The sequence below is a fragment of the Equus przewalskii genome, chromosome X (genome assembly GCF_037783145.1).
Source record: "Equus przewalskii isolate Varuska chromosome X, EquPr2, whole genome shotgun sequence".
Taxonomy (NCBI): domain Eukaryota; kingdom Metazoa; phylum Chordata; class Mammalia; order Perissodactyla; family Equidae; genus Equus; species Equus przewalskii.
In genome coordinates, this window is record NC_091863.1 from 110,341,843 (window position 1) to 110,355,834 (window position 13,992).

Consider the following 13,992-nt stretch of genomic DNA (forward strand, 5'->3'; position numbering starts at 1 on the left):
GCGCGCACGAGGAGTGCTTGCCCGCTTGGGGCCAGAGGGAAACCGGGGAGAGGCCCAGCTCTGCCCCGCCGGTCACCGGCTCCAGCCTGGCTCCGGTTCCCCACAGCAGCGCAAGCCCGGGGGAGCCCACTCGCGGGCGCCGGGCCGCCGCCGCCTCACCTGCCAGGCGCCCGGCCACGGCCCAATCAGCGGCGGCCGCTCGGCCGCGGCTGCCATGTTCCCCACTCCGCGCTGCCAATCAGTGTGGCGGCGGCCAATGGGCTGCAGGGCCGGGGGTCAGGTGACCGCGGGCCAGCCGGCTCCCCATTGGCGCGCGCTCCGCGGCCTCCCGCTCGGTTTATGTGAGAGGAGTGAGTGATTGACTTTATCAGTCCAAGGACATTACTCTGGAGGCGAAGAGGCTGGGACTCGCGCGGCGAGCGGCGAGGACCGAGCCTGCCTCCTGTCCGCTGCCTGCCCGCTGGCTGCAAGCTGGCTCTGCTGCTAAGCACAGCTTAGCCGGGAGGCCGGTGCTGAGGGAGCTTCCTGGCCCCGCGGTTCTGCGCTCTCGGAGAGAGGAGGGGTGCCCGGGACAGGATTGGCAAACTCCGCCCTCCACTTATTATTTTGCTTATTTTTCTTTGTGCGCGCCTGTTAGTTTGTTAAACCAGATCTAGTCCCAGAGTCTTTTCTCCTCCCTTCTCCCCCCTCCTTCTTCCCCCCTCCTCCCCCCTCGTGTTCCTTCTACTTCCCCTCCTCCCTCCTATCCCTCTGCAGGAGACTCTCGCAGCGACGGAAAGTTGCAGCCCCTGGTACAGCCTTGGGGGTCTCCCGGCAGTGTCCAACCGCCGCCACCCCTCTCCGACTACGGCACTTCGGAGATCTCCTCCTTCGCCCGCACCCTCGCTCATTTCAGCCGGATCGCCTGTACTCAGAACGCCCCACCCATGACGATGCTCCTGGACGGAGGCCCGCAGTTCCCCGGGCTGGGAGTGGGCAGCTTCGGCGCGCCACGCCACCACGAGATGCCCAACCGCGAACCGGCGGGCATGGGGCTGAATCCCTTCGGGGACTCGCCCCACGCCGCCGCCGCCGCCGCCGCTGCCGCTGCCTTCAAGCTGAGCCCCGCTGCGGCTCACGATCTGTCTTCGGGCCAGAGCTCGGCGTTCACGCCGCAGGGTTCGGGTTACGCCAACGCCCTGGGTCATCATCACCATCACCATCACCACCATCACCATGCGGGCCAGGTGCCCAGCTACGGCGGTGCCGCCTCCGCCGCCTTCAACTCCACGCGCGACTTTCTGTTCCGCCAGCGCGGCTCCGGGCTCGGCGAGGCGGCCTCGAGTGGCGGGCAGCACGGGCTCTTCGCCGGCTCGGCGAGCAGCCTGCACGCTCCAGCTGGCATTCCCGAGCCCCCAGGCTACCTGCTCTTCCCCGGGCTGCATGAGCAGGGCGCCGGGCACCCGTCACCCACAGGGCACGTGGACAACAACCAGGTCCACCTGGGGCTGCGCGGGGAGCTGTTCGGCCGTGCCGATCCGTACCGCCCGGTGGCCAGCCCGCGCACGGACCCCTACACGGCCGGCGCGCAGTTCCCTAACTACAGCCCCATGAACATGAACATGGGCGTGAACGTGGCGGCCCACCACGGGCCTGGCGCCTTCTTCCGTTATATGCGGCAGCCCATAAAGCAGGAGCTGTCGTGCAAGTGGATCGATGAGGCTCAGCTGAGCCGGCCCAAGAAGAGCTGCGACCGGACCTTCAGCACCATGCACGAGCTGGTGACACATGTCACCATGGAGCATGTTGGGGGCCCGGAGCAGAACAACCATGTCTGCTACTGGGAGGAGTGCCCCCGCGAGGGCAAGTCCTTCAAGGCGAAGTACAAACTGGTCAACCACATTCGAGTGCACACGGGCGAGAAGCCCTTCCCATGCCCCTTCCCGGGCTGCGGGAAGATCTTTGCCCGCTCCGAGAATCTCAAGATCCACAAAAGGACCCACACAGGTAAGGGGAAAGGCAGGCGGGCGCGGGATTCACCGCGGCACCGCTCCACGAAGTCGACTTTCAGCGCGAGGGAGAGGGGTGGCGGCCAGAGAGAGGGGCGGCGCCCCGCCCGGGCCGTTCGGAAAAGAAGCGCTGTCAGTGTCCCTCCGCCTCGCGCCTTCCCCGCCCCGCAGCGCTTTTGCTCACTTCTAACTTCCCGGGCGGACAGCTCTGCGGTCTCAGGAACTAATTGGAACCTTCTCGCGCCCAGGAACAAACTGGCGCCGCCTCTTTTTGTCTCTTTCTGGGTTACTATGAAGGGACTCCGAATGTGTTGAGAGCATATTGCTTACAAGCGACTTAGCTCTCGGCACACATTCGGGGGAGGCAACCATAGAGATGCTAATGAAAACTAACTTTCGGTTACTTCCGCTCTTTTTTACCCTTGATTGGCACAACTCCTAATTAAATGACTGATACTTTTGTCAAACTATTTTTATTTGGAGTTCCAGGTTCAATTCAGTCCTCCGAGAGGAAAGCTAAAGTAGAAAAGGCACCACAGTTTCGTGGCTTGTTCAGAACATCGTGTAAAACTGTCTGGAGCCCCTAGATGTATACAGTTTTCTCTTTTCGAAAGTTAAGTACGACTACTCAAGCTTTTTAATACTGGGTTTAGCAAAACCGCTGCATTTGAAAGAGGCAAATTAAAAGGTACAAAGAAGGAACTGAATGAGATTGTCCCGTCTCCGGTCCATTGTCCCGCCCCGGCTTGGTTACATCGCCGAGGTAGCGGTAGAACGTGGTCGCGCATTGGGAGCCCTGGGCCGGCTGGGGTGGAACCACAACTTAGGGGAAACTTTGGAGGAGCCAGGGGCTTTCCCATCCTGCGGGAGAACAAAGGGACGGGCAGGTTCTGGGCCAGCCCTGCTCCACCCCCGCCCCCGACCACCACTCCCCAACCCAGCAGGCTCAACCGGCGCTCTCCATTTTTCTCTAGGGAAAAGAGATGCCACAGCCGCCCCCAGTCGGCGCTCCCTTTCCGGGAAGACCGCCGGGCGCTCAGTCTCCCGCTGCTCGGCCCTAGGAAACTCCTGGCCCTGACCGTATTTTCCCCCCTTTGCATTTTTGCCTCTTGCAGGTGAGAAACCTTTCAAATGTGAATTTGAAGGCTGTGACAGACGCTTTGCCAACAGCAGCGACCGCAAGAAGCACATGCATGTGCACACCTCGGACAAGCCCTATATCTGCAAAGTGTGCGACAAGTCCTACACGCACCCGAGCTCCCTGCGCAAGCACATGAAGGTAATTACCTCTTTATTAGCGGTCGGCGGTTTATAAACACTCGGCCCGACACCGGGCAGCGGAACGGAAGCCCCCGCGCTGCCAACCCTGTATCCTCCACGTTAAATCGAGTTGCTCCAGCGGTGCACCTTGAACCCATTTTGGGGACCCGGAGGGGGGCGGGGGAGAGCACAGTGGGGAGGAGGAGGGAGCGGAGGGAACAGTCACTGTTTACTGGGAAGCTCTAACCGAGCTCGCCAGGGCTTGAGGTTGCAGTGGCCGCCTCTTCCCGGTTCAGCCCGCGGTGGAAACCAGGAGTGCCCGCGCCGAACCCGGGGGTGGGTGCTTCATTCGCTCTTCGGCTTCGGATAAAACAATAGGGCCGAGGAGCGCGGTCTGATTCCCACGTATTTGTCTGAGACCTCGCAGCGCCCAGGGCGCCTGTGTCAACCTTCTCTACCTGCTTTCCCAAGCCGAAGTCGGCTTGGTGAAACCTGGGCCTGGAGTGAATCTTTTATAGAGCCCCAAAGACTAAGTGCTTATCCCACTCCATCCGCGGAGACAGCATTTTTGAAGGGGCATGAATAAAACAGAGTGCTTTATTTCTTTTCCATAATGCCAATCTTAGGACTGAAACTGTTTTGTTGGAGAACATCTCCAGGTTTTCTAGACATCGGTAATATGGAAATTAAAAACAAAAAATCAAAAATCAGCAGCATTTCTCTTTTAAGTGGGTCACTGGGCGGTCTTGCTCTTACAGTGCTCGAATTCTGCTCTTGTTTTTGCTTGCACAATGCCAGTTGGAATTATATTCATTATAATATATACATGTTAATTTTAGGTTCATGAATCTCAAGGGTCAGATTCCTCCCCTGCTGCCAGTTCAGGCTATGAATCTTCCACTCCACCCGCTATAGCTTCTGCAAACAGTAAAGATACCACTAAAACCCTTTCTGCAGTTCAAACTAGCACCAGCCACAACCCTGGACTTCCTCCCAATTTTAACGAATGGTACGTCTGAGGACAAACACAAACACAAACCCTGTTAACCATAGAATGGACCAAATGCATTTTAAAAAGAAAACTGAGACCAATCAGATGGAAATGGAGTTTTAAGGCAAGAGGCCACATATAGGGCTACATCTTGTTAATTGCAATTGTCCAGGAAGGTTTTGGGGCAAGATCCAAAAGTAGCCATGCCCTTTTCTCAGGATTAGAAAATATGTTTTGGCATTTGAAGGATTTAAAAAAATCTTTTCACTGCTTTTTCCTCCCCTTTCTCTTGCTCTGTGCACACCCCATCCCTAAACTCCTTCAGTTCATTTTAACACTTGTCCTGTTTCTTGAGGAAGTTATAGAAGGCTTGTTGGTGGTGGTGATGTTAAACTGATGGAAATTCTTCACCTTAGTGGTGATTGTCTAAACTCTCACAGTCTTAAACCGTGCCAAAGTCCTGTTATGTCTTGAACTTTTCCTCAAAGCATTACACTTGTGAATGTATTTTTGTCTAATGGGGTCGAAACTGTTGTTCAGTATTTTTTCAGGCTGAGGATGTGATGTTACTCTACACAGATTGTGACGTTTAGTATACAGTTGCCTTTTGTAATAACTTTTTTTTTTGTAAATACATATCCATTGATGCCATATTTATCGTTTGTAATTTAATTATTGCTACAAGTGCCGGGAACTGAACAATATTTATGGATAAATGTTTTCTAACAAATTCTGTACAGCTTTTGATTATAACTGCTTTAGCATTAAATTTTATTGTTTTGAAAGAACACAATTTACAATTTTTGAACCACTGACTCCTTTCTCTTGTTTTGTAACAAAGAGGAGACGTGAGCAAATGAAATCTTGTTTGTTGGTATTTATAACTCAGATCCCTTTTTTAATTGTCAAATTATTTTTCTATTGCAGTATAGATTCCTTACAGTGTCAGTTTCCATCTGGGAAGACCCTCCTTTCTTTATCTCTAGCTCAGATGGTTGTTTAACTGCGAGTTTAAATGTGTTTGTCCTGGATTTTCGGCATGCAAATCAAATATTACTGATCAATTCAGTTAGTGGCCATGACATCTCAATCTTGTACTTCAAAGACTGAGAAGCTGGATTTAATCATCCCTGCCCTACATATATGAACATAAGGTAACCTAATGAGTTTTATGTCCCTTAGTTTTTTATTACCTTACATAAAAATGAACACTGCGGCAGGATGCATGTCTCCATTCTATCAAGAGATCACCCATATACCTATATATGTTTGTATCTATGACTTATCTAATCTGCCTATCAAATCTATCTAGCTATCTATATATTTTCAAAAGTAAGCCTATGTCTGAAACAGTGGTGATGAGTAAGGCCAGTTAAGCCGTGCTTACTTATGGTTAAAGTGCTTCTTAAAGAAACCATAGTCCATTTACAGTTTTGGAAGGCAAAGGCTGATTTGTTTTGCTGTATATAGTTCAATTCATAATTATCACAATTATTCATAACATTTTTTTATAGTGGTGTAATAACTGCAGCGGTTCTGAAATGATATTATGGAAAGAAAAACTTGCAAAATATGTATTTTTAAAGTTCATGGTTTGTAGGCAAAGATGTTAAGAGCATTGTTTCCATTAAAATCAATAACAACGAAAAATGGTTGTTTGCTTTGTGATAAAATATTAACAATCCATTTAATCTTCAGCGAAGCAACTCATTTGGACAAGCAGTTCTTTTACAGTTGTTATATGAAAAAGAAACTGATTGCTATATTGGGGGGTTGGAGTGGGTAGAGTATTGAGAGACATTTTTTTAACTAATTTAGGGTGCTGTTTAATATTGAGAGCCCAATCTCTGCATGAGTAACCAGCTTGCAAATCAGCGAATAGAATGGTGGAGATAAGGAATTGTAAAGAATTTAGAAATGTAATGAATAGGCTTAAGTACCTCCTTCTCTTGAAGGGGCAATGCTCTAGGTTTTTTGGTGGCAGTCAATTTGGTATTATACATAATCATTTTGAATTCTAGAATTTTGTTTATTGTTCTTTTTGAAGAAATAAAGCCTTGGCACATCTTATTTATGTTATAACATTTTTGTATTTGGTGCCTGATTTTTTTTTCATGTTCAAATAAATCAACCTTAAATTGAAGTGCTCAGAGAACTGATGATGATTAAAAGAAACTTTGATTCCCTGGATATAGTTGAAGCAGTCTATTTTAAGTTATCCACTGATCTTTGTCCACAGACAATTAATTCTTGACAGTTTCTAATTGCAAATTGCTTTGGATGCAATTTTTGTTTGTGTAGAATGGTTTTTTTTTTGCACTTTCCTCCATCAATAGACAAGGCAAGGGGTGACTTCACAAGTGAAGAGCAGGTAACCTGGTCAGTCTACCACTCCTACCCCAGACATTCCAATCTTGACCTTGACATTGAGGGTGCTGGACCAAATTCCTATTTCTGGAATTTTCCTTCACTTCAAACCAGAGACCATTTTAAATGCTCAGCAAGCTTTCAGAAAGTGTATATTCATAAGATTGTCTCTGAATGTGTTCCAACTGAAGTTTAAGTAGTGTCTTTCTTCTGAAATATGCATTGAACTTCCACAGCTTACTGTTTACTCCATGAATTCTCTCTACCCCCAACTTAACCTAACCTTAAATGGGAGTAGAGTGATGGGTTGGTTGCAAGGTTCTCTCGGAAACTTGCTTCTCCCCCCTCTCCCCCCCTCCCCCTGGCATTAAATATATTAAATATCTCCTTAGGAGATGTAAAGAAGAGTTTGGCCTTTCCTTAGTAGGCTTGAAATTATTCTACCATAAAATTTTACAGTAAAGCATTGTGTCCTAAGAGGGGAAGATGCCAATTAACAATGACGATTACCCATATTAAGATAATGTAAAAGCTTTGCCCTCTACATGATTTCCTCTAATTTGGGTGTAGCATCATATTTCTCAAATAATCTATGTCCTCTGCCCTTATCATTTGTTGCAAAGAAAAATTTATTTTAGTGGAAGACTTTTCACAGATTTTCTTCCTATAATCTGACTCTGGAAGTACACATTCAGTCTTGAATTTTCAGTAAATACCTTAAAGAATAAGCACCTGCCCCCGCCCCCCCCCAACAAAAAACCTTGTAACCCTAAAGGTGGATCTGCTGGGAACTACGAATGTCAGCTGAACTCTTAGTGATCTACCTGTTATTTTCCTTCTCGCACCTGGTAAGACCTTTGTTAAAAGTCCATTATCTTTTCCAAAATGGATGGTTTAGTTTAAGATTTTCACTGTTGGGTGGGGAAGTGGGAGGTGTCTATTTCCACGCAGACAGAAGTCTAGCCTTCCTCCAGTTTGGAAGGTTAAAGATCAGGGTCCAGGCTAAGCAGGGCAGTCGGTTTTAGCTACTGACCGCCTCCGCTCACAAAGCCTTGCAGGAAAGTTGTGTTCAGGACTTCCTTGCCCCTCCCCCCTTCTCGTCGCCTGCTGTCTCCTTGCTTCTTCGCCCCTGGCTCCCTCTTCTCCCCCTTTAAAACCCCCAAAACAAACGAAAAAAGTCTAAAGGCACTTGTTTCTGTAAGAATCGCCAGCGGTGTGCCCATCCCCTGAAGAGTGGGTTCTCCGCCTTTCCGCTAGGCTAGTTTTCTCTCAAGCTGACTGACCCTCGAGGCTCAAATCTCGAGTCGGGCTTTGCCCTGGGAGGGGGCCAGGCGCTTCGGAAGTCAGGGCTCCAGCTCGGCAGTCCTCAAGCCCCTCGTCGGCGCGCCCACGGTCCCTGTCCACACACCAAGTTCTTGCGAGTCCCGGTCGAAGCTCGGGCCGGGGGGAGGGGACCTCATTTCCTAGGGTCAATTCTCTCGCGGTCTCGGCCCGCTGACCCTTTGACCTCCACCTACAGGGCCCTCGGCGGCCGTAAGCCGGCGGTCGCCCGGGATCCGAGGACGCTTCGCGCCCCATCGCCTCCCGGCCTCATTAGGCCGGCGGGGCTGTAAAGCAGGAATCAGCCGCTGCCTAATCCGGACCTGGGGTCAATACGAGCCCAAACAATGGTGAGCTCCGAAGGCCGCAGCGCAGCGCTGGCCGCAAACTTTGTGTTCCATTCATTTTCTTAAGGTGGTGGGGGTGGGGCCGGGAGGGTGCTTGCTACTCGCACGCCCGAAGGCCGCTCCCGGCTACTGGGGCTCTTGAGCGAGCGTCCTCTCGCTCGGCCTTCTGGTCTCTTCGCAGCGCTAGGGACTGGACAGGGTGGCGAGGCCCCGGGCCTGGTTGACGGCCCGCGCGAGGGTTCGAGGACCGGCCCAAAGGGGGCCGCCCCCGCGCCGGGAACAGACTTTGAAGTGGGTTTTTAGCGCGCACGTGTGAGAGCCGGGCCAGGGCCGGAGCGGGGGACCCGCTGGGAGGAAAGAGGAGGCTCGGGCCTGGGCCCCAACCCCTCCCCCGCTCCCCCTCTCTCTGGCCTTTTCAAGCCGCGGCCGGGGGCCCGCCGGTCTCCCCACCCCCACTCCCCCACGCCCGCGCCCGCGCCGCGCGCAGGCGCACACTCTGCAGCCGTCGAGTCGGATTCCGCTGCTAGGGGGTGGGGGGAGAGTTGAAAGCGGCTTTGCAGCGCCTCGGCCTCCGCTGAGCCGGGAGGGAGGGGAGGAGAGGGATGTGGGAAAGGGGGGTTGATTTGGGGGCGGCTCTCGAGTCGTGAAAATGGCGGCCGGATGCGAACCCCCGCGGAGCGCAGCAAAGCGCAGACTGCGGGCTGCTGAACTGTTGTGTGGTTTAAACTCCCTTGTTATTCCTCAGCTCTGAGCGCCTCGCGGGAGAATGTAGGTCGTGGCCGCCGAACGCAAAATTGTTAAAAACGGAAGCGAAGAAGTTCTTCCAGGGCATTCTGGGCGTGGGAAGTTGGCGAGCCTTCTGGGTGTTGGGGTTCCCTGGGGACTTGGACATGAAACCCGCAAGAGGCCGCCTCACCCTCCTGTCCCGAATTAAAACGTTTACCCCGGGCCCTCATGGAGGGGGGGAGGCGGATGGCATTTTGAGTTATCGCGCTCGGGTCGGGTTCCATAGCACCTTCGAGTCCCTAAATAATGCCAATGAGTGGATACTGTTCTCTTCCAGGACAATGGCGGGACCCGTGGGGTGGGGGGACACATACGCACCATTTCCGAATAAAATGTCCCGGCTTATCAACAGATGTGCTATTTCTAGTTTGAACGCTATATGTTGCTCAGGCCCCGTTTTCTGCATATCTCATTTAAACGTGGACCTATGAAAAATGGCTTTTGCGTGTGCTCTCACAGCTGTTGGTCTTGCGTTAAGGAAAAGAAAAGGCCACAATCCCGAAAACTTTCGTTCAGCTTTTGCTTAACTGCCTTAACGCTGGCGTGTGAAAGAACCCCTAGTAGCTCTGGGACCTCGAGCTCGTGTTTTCTCTGCAGAAAAATGCTGCAGATTCACCTTCAGATGTGTCTTTCGTGAGAAAAAAAAATGTGGGATAAAAAAGTGTAGTTATTGACCCCTGGCTCTTCTAGGAAAATAAGTGGCACGAATTCTTTCAAGTTGCGTAAAGGCCAACAACTAGACGAAAAGGCAGCCTTCTTGGGGTTGCCCACTGTCAAGCATTTGGGCTCCCGAAGGTGTGGGGCAGTTCCCGTGGGCCACCTTGGGAAGGGCCCAGGTGGGTGGGCAGGTCATTAGCAGAGCTGGCCCAGATCTGGGGGAAATCTGCAAAACAGTGCCTTTATCTGCAGAGAACAATTGATGGGGTTGTCTTTCCTCCTTTTCAGTGCACAAAGAAGACGGCTTTGGAACAAGAATTTGGAATATGCGTTTAAGTTGTCGTGCTTTGCATTGGGAACCCCTGGGCAATTAAAATAAGCATGCACTGTAGTATTTTCTGTCCTTTTCTTATGTGTGATTCCTGCAAGTCAAAGGGGCTGGAGCCTCTTCTGCAGTTTCGAAACTTGTTTTGAAATTGCCACCCAACAGATCTTTTTTTCCCCCTTTGGATGAAGTTCCCTTCCCGGGCTCAACTACACCCCCCCACCCCCCACTGGAATAGAATATTGACATCTTTGGGAGATCAAAGGAAGTAGATGCTGCTTACTGTATACTTTATTTTTCCATGCCGTAGTTTGATCCCAGAGGTTTGAGATTTTTCCAGGTTAAATCTCTTGGAACCATAAGTGTGGAAAATGAAAAGTTCATTAGCTTGAAAAAGCTTTAGCCAAGGGTTAAGCGGTTGGTCTCTTTAAGAACTACAGAGCCCAGTTTGTATCTTAAGTTGACTTTAAAATCAAGCTTAAAGATGCACTGGTGAACTGTCTCCCCTGGAGACCTGCCGTGTTCTTTGGGTCATTTGATATGGTAAAACTGGTTGATTTTCATAGGAGTTAGATGAATGGAATTTCTGCAAAACTAGCCAAGAGATCAATTGGTAGAACTCTTACATTTGTTTGAATGACAACTCCAAAGGGCACTGCTTTTTCCACTGAGGTTTGGTTCCTATCATAACTATTGAAATTTTTACGGCTTGAAAAACACTAAGTTTGCAGGAAGCATTTAAAGGGGGCAGTGTTACAGAACACTTGGACTAACAGTGACTTAATGCAGGAGCAAAACTTCTTTGAATAAGAGTCAAGAAACTCCTGTTTCAAAAAATCTGTTAAAACTAAAGAAAATGCCTTTCTTTGAAAACCATCTAACGAAGCAAACAATTTTGTATATTTTTCACGTGATGACAGTTCAACCTGTTTACTAATCTGATGAATAGAGAGAAATGTGAGCTTTACAGTAACTGTAAAAATAGCCTTCACCAGATGGCAAGCTTATAGTGTTTGATCTCTAATAGGATGTATATGTTGTCTTATGTGTTTTATTAAAACCCAGCCTACATAAAGACTATTTGAATGTAAGGTGTTAAGAATAAAAGATTCCATCATGTTTTATTATAAGCTAGCATTTAAAACAACATATCCAGTAACATTTTATGAATTTTTTCTAAGAGTAAATGTAGCCTGTTTTGACCTATCTGCAGTTCACTTTTTGTTTTTTTGCCAGTGTTGTCCTGCTTGGTATCCGGGACAGTCTCTAATTCCTGACGAAGAACTTGATACTGACGTTGGTATGCAGCAGCCAGCCCTCCATAACACTACCTATCCTAAATGCAGGGTTAATGCCGAACCTACTGTGCAAGAAATGATTTACTGATGAGGTTTCAAAGAAAACCACATCAATTTGGATGTCTGTTACCTTGAAGTGATCATTTTAAGAGTAGTAGCTTCTTCCCTAGGTATAAAAAGACTATTTTCTCCTTTTGGTGTATTTCATTCTGTGTTGAGCAATCATTTGTGAAATGAAAAAGCAAAAAAATCTCCCCCCCACCCCGCACCCCACGAATTTAGGATTATAAATGGGAAGATGGAGGTGAAGACTGGCCCACTGATTCATAACCCAGTGTGTATTGTCTCATGCGTTGTGTTGACCTTGTTGAAATCTCTTTCAAATATTTGCATTCCACACATAGAACTAAAGTGTTTAAAACTAGAAAAATGAATGCTTGTTTTGTTAATTTCATGTTTGTGTTCAAAAAGCAATACCCAGGATCCCTACAATTGTTGTTTGACTGAAATAAAACCATTTAAATTATTTTTTTGTGATTATTGTTTTATTACAGTGGCAACTATAGCCCCTAAATAACCTTGATTAACATGTTGAATTGGGACAATTTATATTCTATTCACATTTTTCATGATATAGCTGGGCTTTCACTTTGCAATCAACTTGGAAAAAAACAACCCACTGAACAAACCCCAACCGTTTTGAGCTCACAGTGTTTTCCTGGAGGGAGTCAGGGCCAGGTGCTGGGGAGGTCAGGGGAAGAATTCAGAGCCAAGGATTGATTAGGGTGATTAGAAGGAAGGACTTGAGGCAAGAGTTTGGAGAAAAAAGAGAATTTAAACACCACTATTTGGGTGAGAAAGAGAGGGAAAGACAAAGCTGAAGATAACCTCAAAGGAGAGAGGAGGGCCTCTGGGGAGGGGACCTTGCAGTATTAGCACATTACATGTATATTATTCAGAAGCCCCAATTGGTTCTTGGGGCAGGCAACTTGGCAGCCATTGATTAGAACACTTATAGAATCATGGAATATAGGTGTTATTAAAACATGACTTGTTAATTAACTGTGGTATTAGAGAAAATGAAGACACTTCAGAGAAAGTCTTTGAACTCCAGATACTTGATTTCTCATTTTACATCTAATATCTGTTATCTAACGTAATATGTGAGTGGCCATCATTCTATTTATTTGACATGAGTATGCCATGATGAGGTATTGTAAAATTGAAGACTTATAGAGTGTTTTGCTATTGATTCCTTAAATCCAGTTTTATTAAAATTTCTGCTAAGTAGACTGATGATACTGTAATTTTTAAGTAGAGGGAAAATTGCTCATCTCCCTCTGATTTTTGTTGTTCATTTACATCGAGTGTAGGCCAGGCAAGAAAGACTGTGATTCTTTGATTCTTAGCTCCCTAAAACTTGACATTTTTTTATCTCCCCATAACGTTGTTGGTAGAATGTTTTGTTTTTGTTTTTAAGAGCGGGAACTCTGTTCTTTCAGACAGGCAGTGGAGTATTATAATGGGATTATTAAAAAAGTCCTTGGAAAGGTAAGCTACAAAGTTGTGCACGAGCTGTGATAATAATACCTCCTAGGGTTATCCTAAGGATTAAGCAAGAAAATGTCCATAAAGAGCCTGGCACAGAGTCGGCTGTGAACAAATGTTAATTCCCTTCCTTCCGCCTTGCAGGTAGCTATTGTTTTGCTCCTTTTGGGTAGTTTCCTATTTTTAATATCATGGAATATTTTACTAAAAACATGTAGTGATTTGTACTGGGGTGCAAATTAATGCAGTTTTCAGAAAATAGATGACTTATGGCATATAAGAAATACTGCATTTCATAAGCATAATCACTAGATCAGCCATGTGGGTTTATAAACATAGCTATGAATATTTAAACACGTAAAATTAAAATGTTATTAAATGCCTGTTGTTCATCGTCATCCAATGCATACACTTATTCTTAGATAAAAATAAGTTGTGTCCTTAAAATCTGTAAACATAGTAATTTAATGGTTTACTTTTGATAAAATTTTTACTTTAGTCAACAGCTTGATTTGTATTTAAATTAAATGACAATTTTACAACGTGAAAATTGGCATTCAAATTTTACGCAAAGATTAAATGTTCTGATGTCTTAAATTATTCAGTTTCCCCCTACTAAATTTATGTTAGTATTATGAGGGTGTGACTATAGAGTAATGAGATTGATTTTCTTGTGTGGCTTGGAAGCTAGCTCTGAAAGCACTTCCCAAAGAGGAGTCCACAAAATGTTTTGACCAATGCCAGCATCCTTAGAATAAGTTTATGGACTCCCTAGGTGATGGCCTCACTTAAGATAAAAAATAAAACAAACAACAGCCACCTGTCTTATTACTTTACAGCCATACTTTTGGTTTTGTTATGTTTTAAAAGGATACTTGATTTTTTTGTTAATAAAATTGAGGCTTGACTGAAGTGTAGAAATGCACTATTACAGCATTATGAAATGTATTTTTTTCTCAGTTATACGTTTATTTATGCAGTAAAACGAAAAAACACCAACACACTAGGCTTTTCCCAGATGGACTGTCGGAGTGGGAAGTATTTCTTTTCTTCCCACTGATTTTGGGGACATGGAGCTTCCCAGAGAGGCTGTACTGCTGAATGA

The 13,992-nt window shown here is 47.3% G+C and overlaps 1 protein-coding gene across 2 annotated transcripts; it reads left to right on the forward strand.

Annotated features, from left to right (window-relative positions):
- Positions 1-334: 334 nt before the first annotated feature.
- ZIC3 (Zic family member 3) lies at positions 335-11,865 on the forward strand. Of its 2 annotated transcripts, none has more exons than XM_070603872.1 (3): positions 335-1,986; positions 3,104-3,267; positions 4,088-6,321. In XM_070603872.1, exons 1-3 carry the CDS (start codon positions 927-929, stop codon positions 4,265-4,267), a joined length of 1,404 nt encoding a protein of 467 aa, XP_070459973.1. In that variant the 5' UTR covers positions 335-926; the 3' UTR covers positions 4,268-6,321. The 2 variants fall into 2 exon arrangements, with proteins under 2 accessions (XP_070459973.1, XP_070459974.1); XM_070603873.1 differs by lacking the exon at positions 4,088-6,321 and adding an exon at positions 11,278-11,865 and having other exon boundaries at positions 370-1,986.
- The last annotated feature ends 2,127 nt before the right edge of the window (positions 11,866-13,992 follow it).

Excerpts from the sequence above, each read along its gene's own strand:
- ZIC3 (XM_070603872.1), top strand. The coding sequence starts at position 927 with ATGACGATGCTCCTGGACGGAGGCCCGCAGTTCCCCGGGCTGGGAGTG. Across the intron at positions 1,987-3,103 it reads CCACAAAAGGACCCACACAG|GTGAGAAACCTTTCAAATGT; the intron begins GTAAGGGGAAAG and ends TGCCTCTTGCAG. Across the intron at positions 3,268-4,087 it reads CCCTGCGCAAGCACATGAAG|GTTCATGAATCTCAAGGGTC; the intron begins GTAATTACCTCT and ends TGTTAATTTTAG.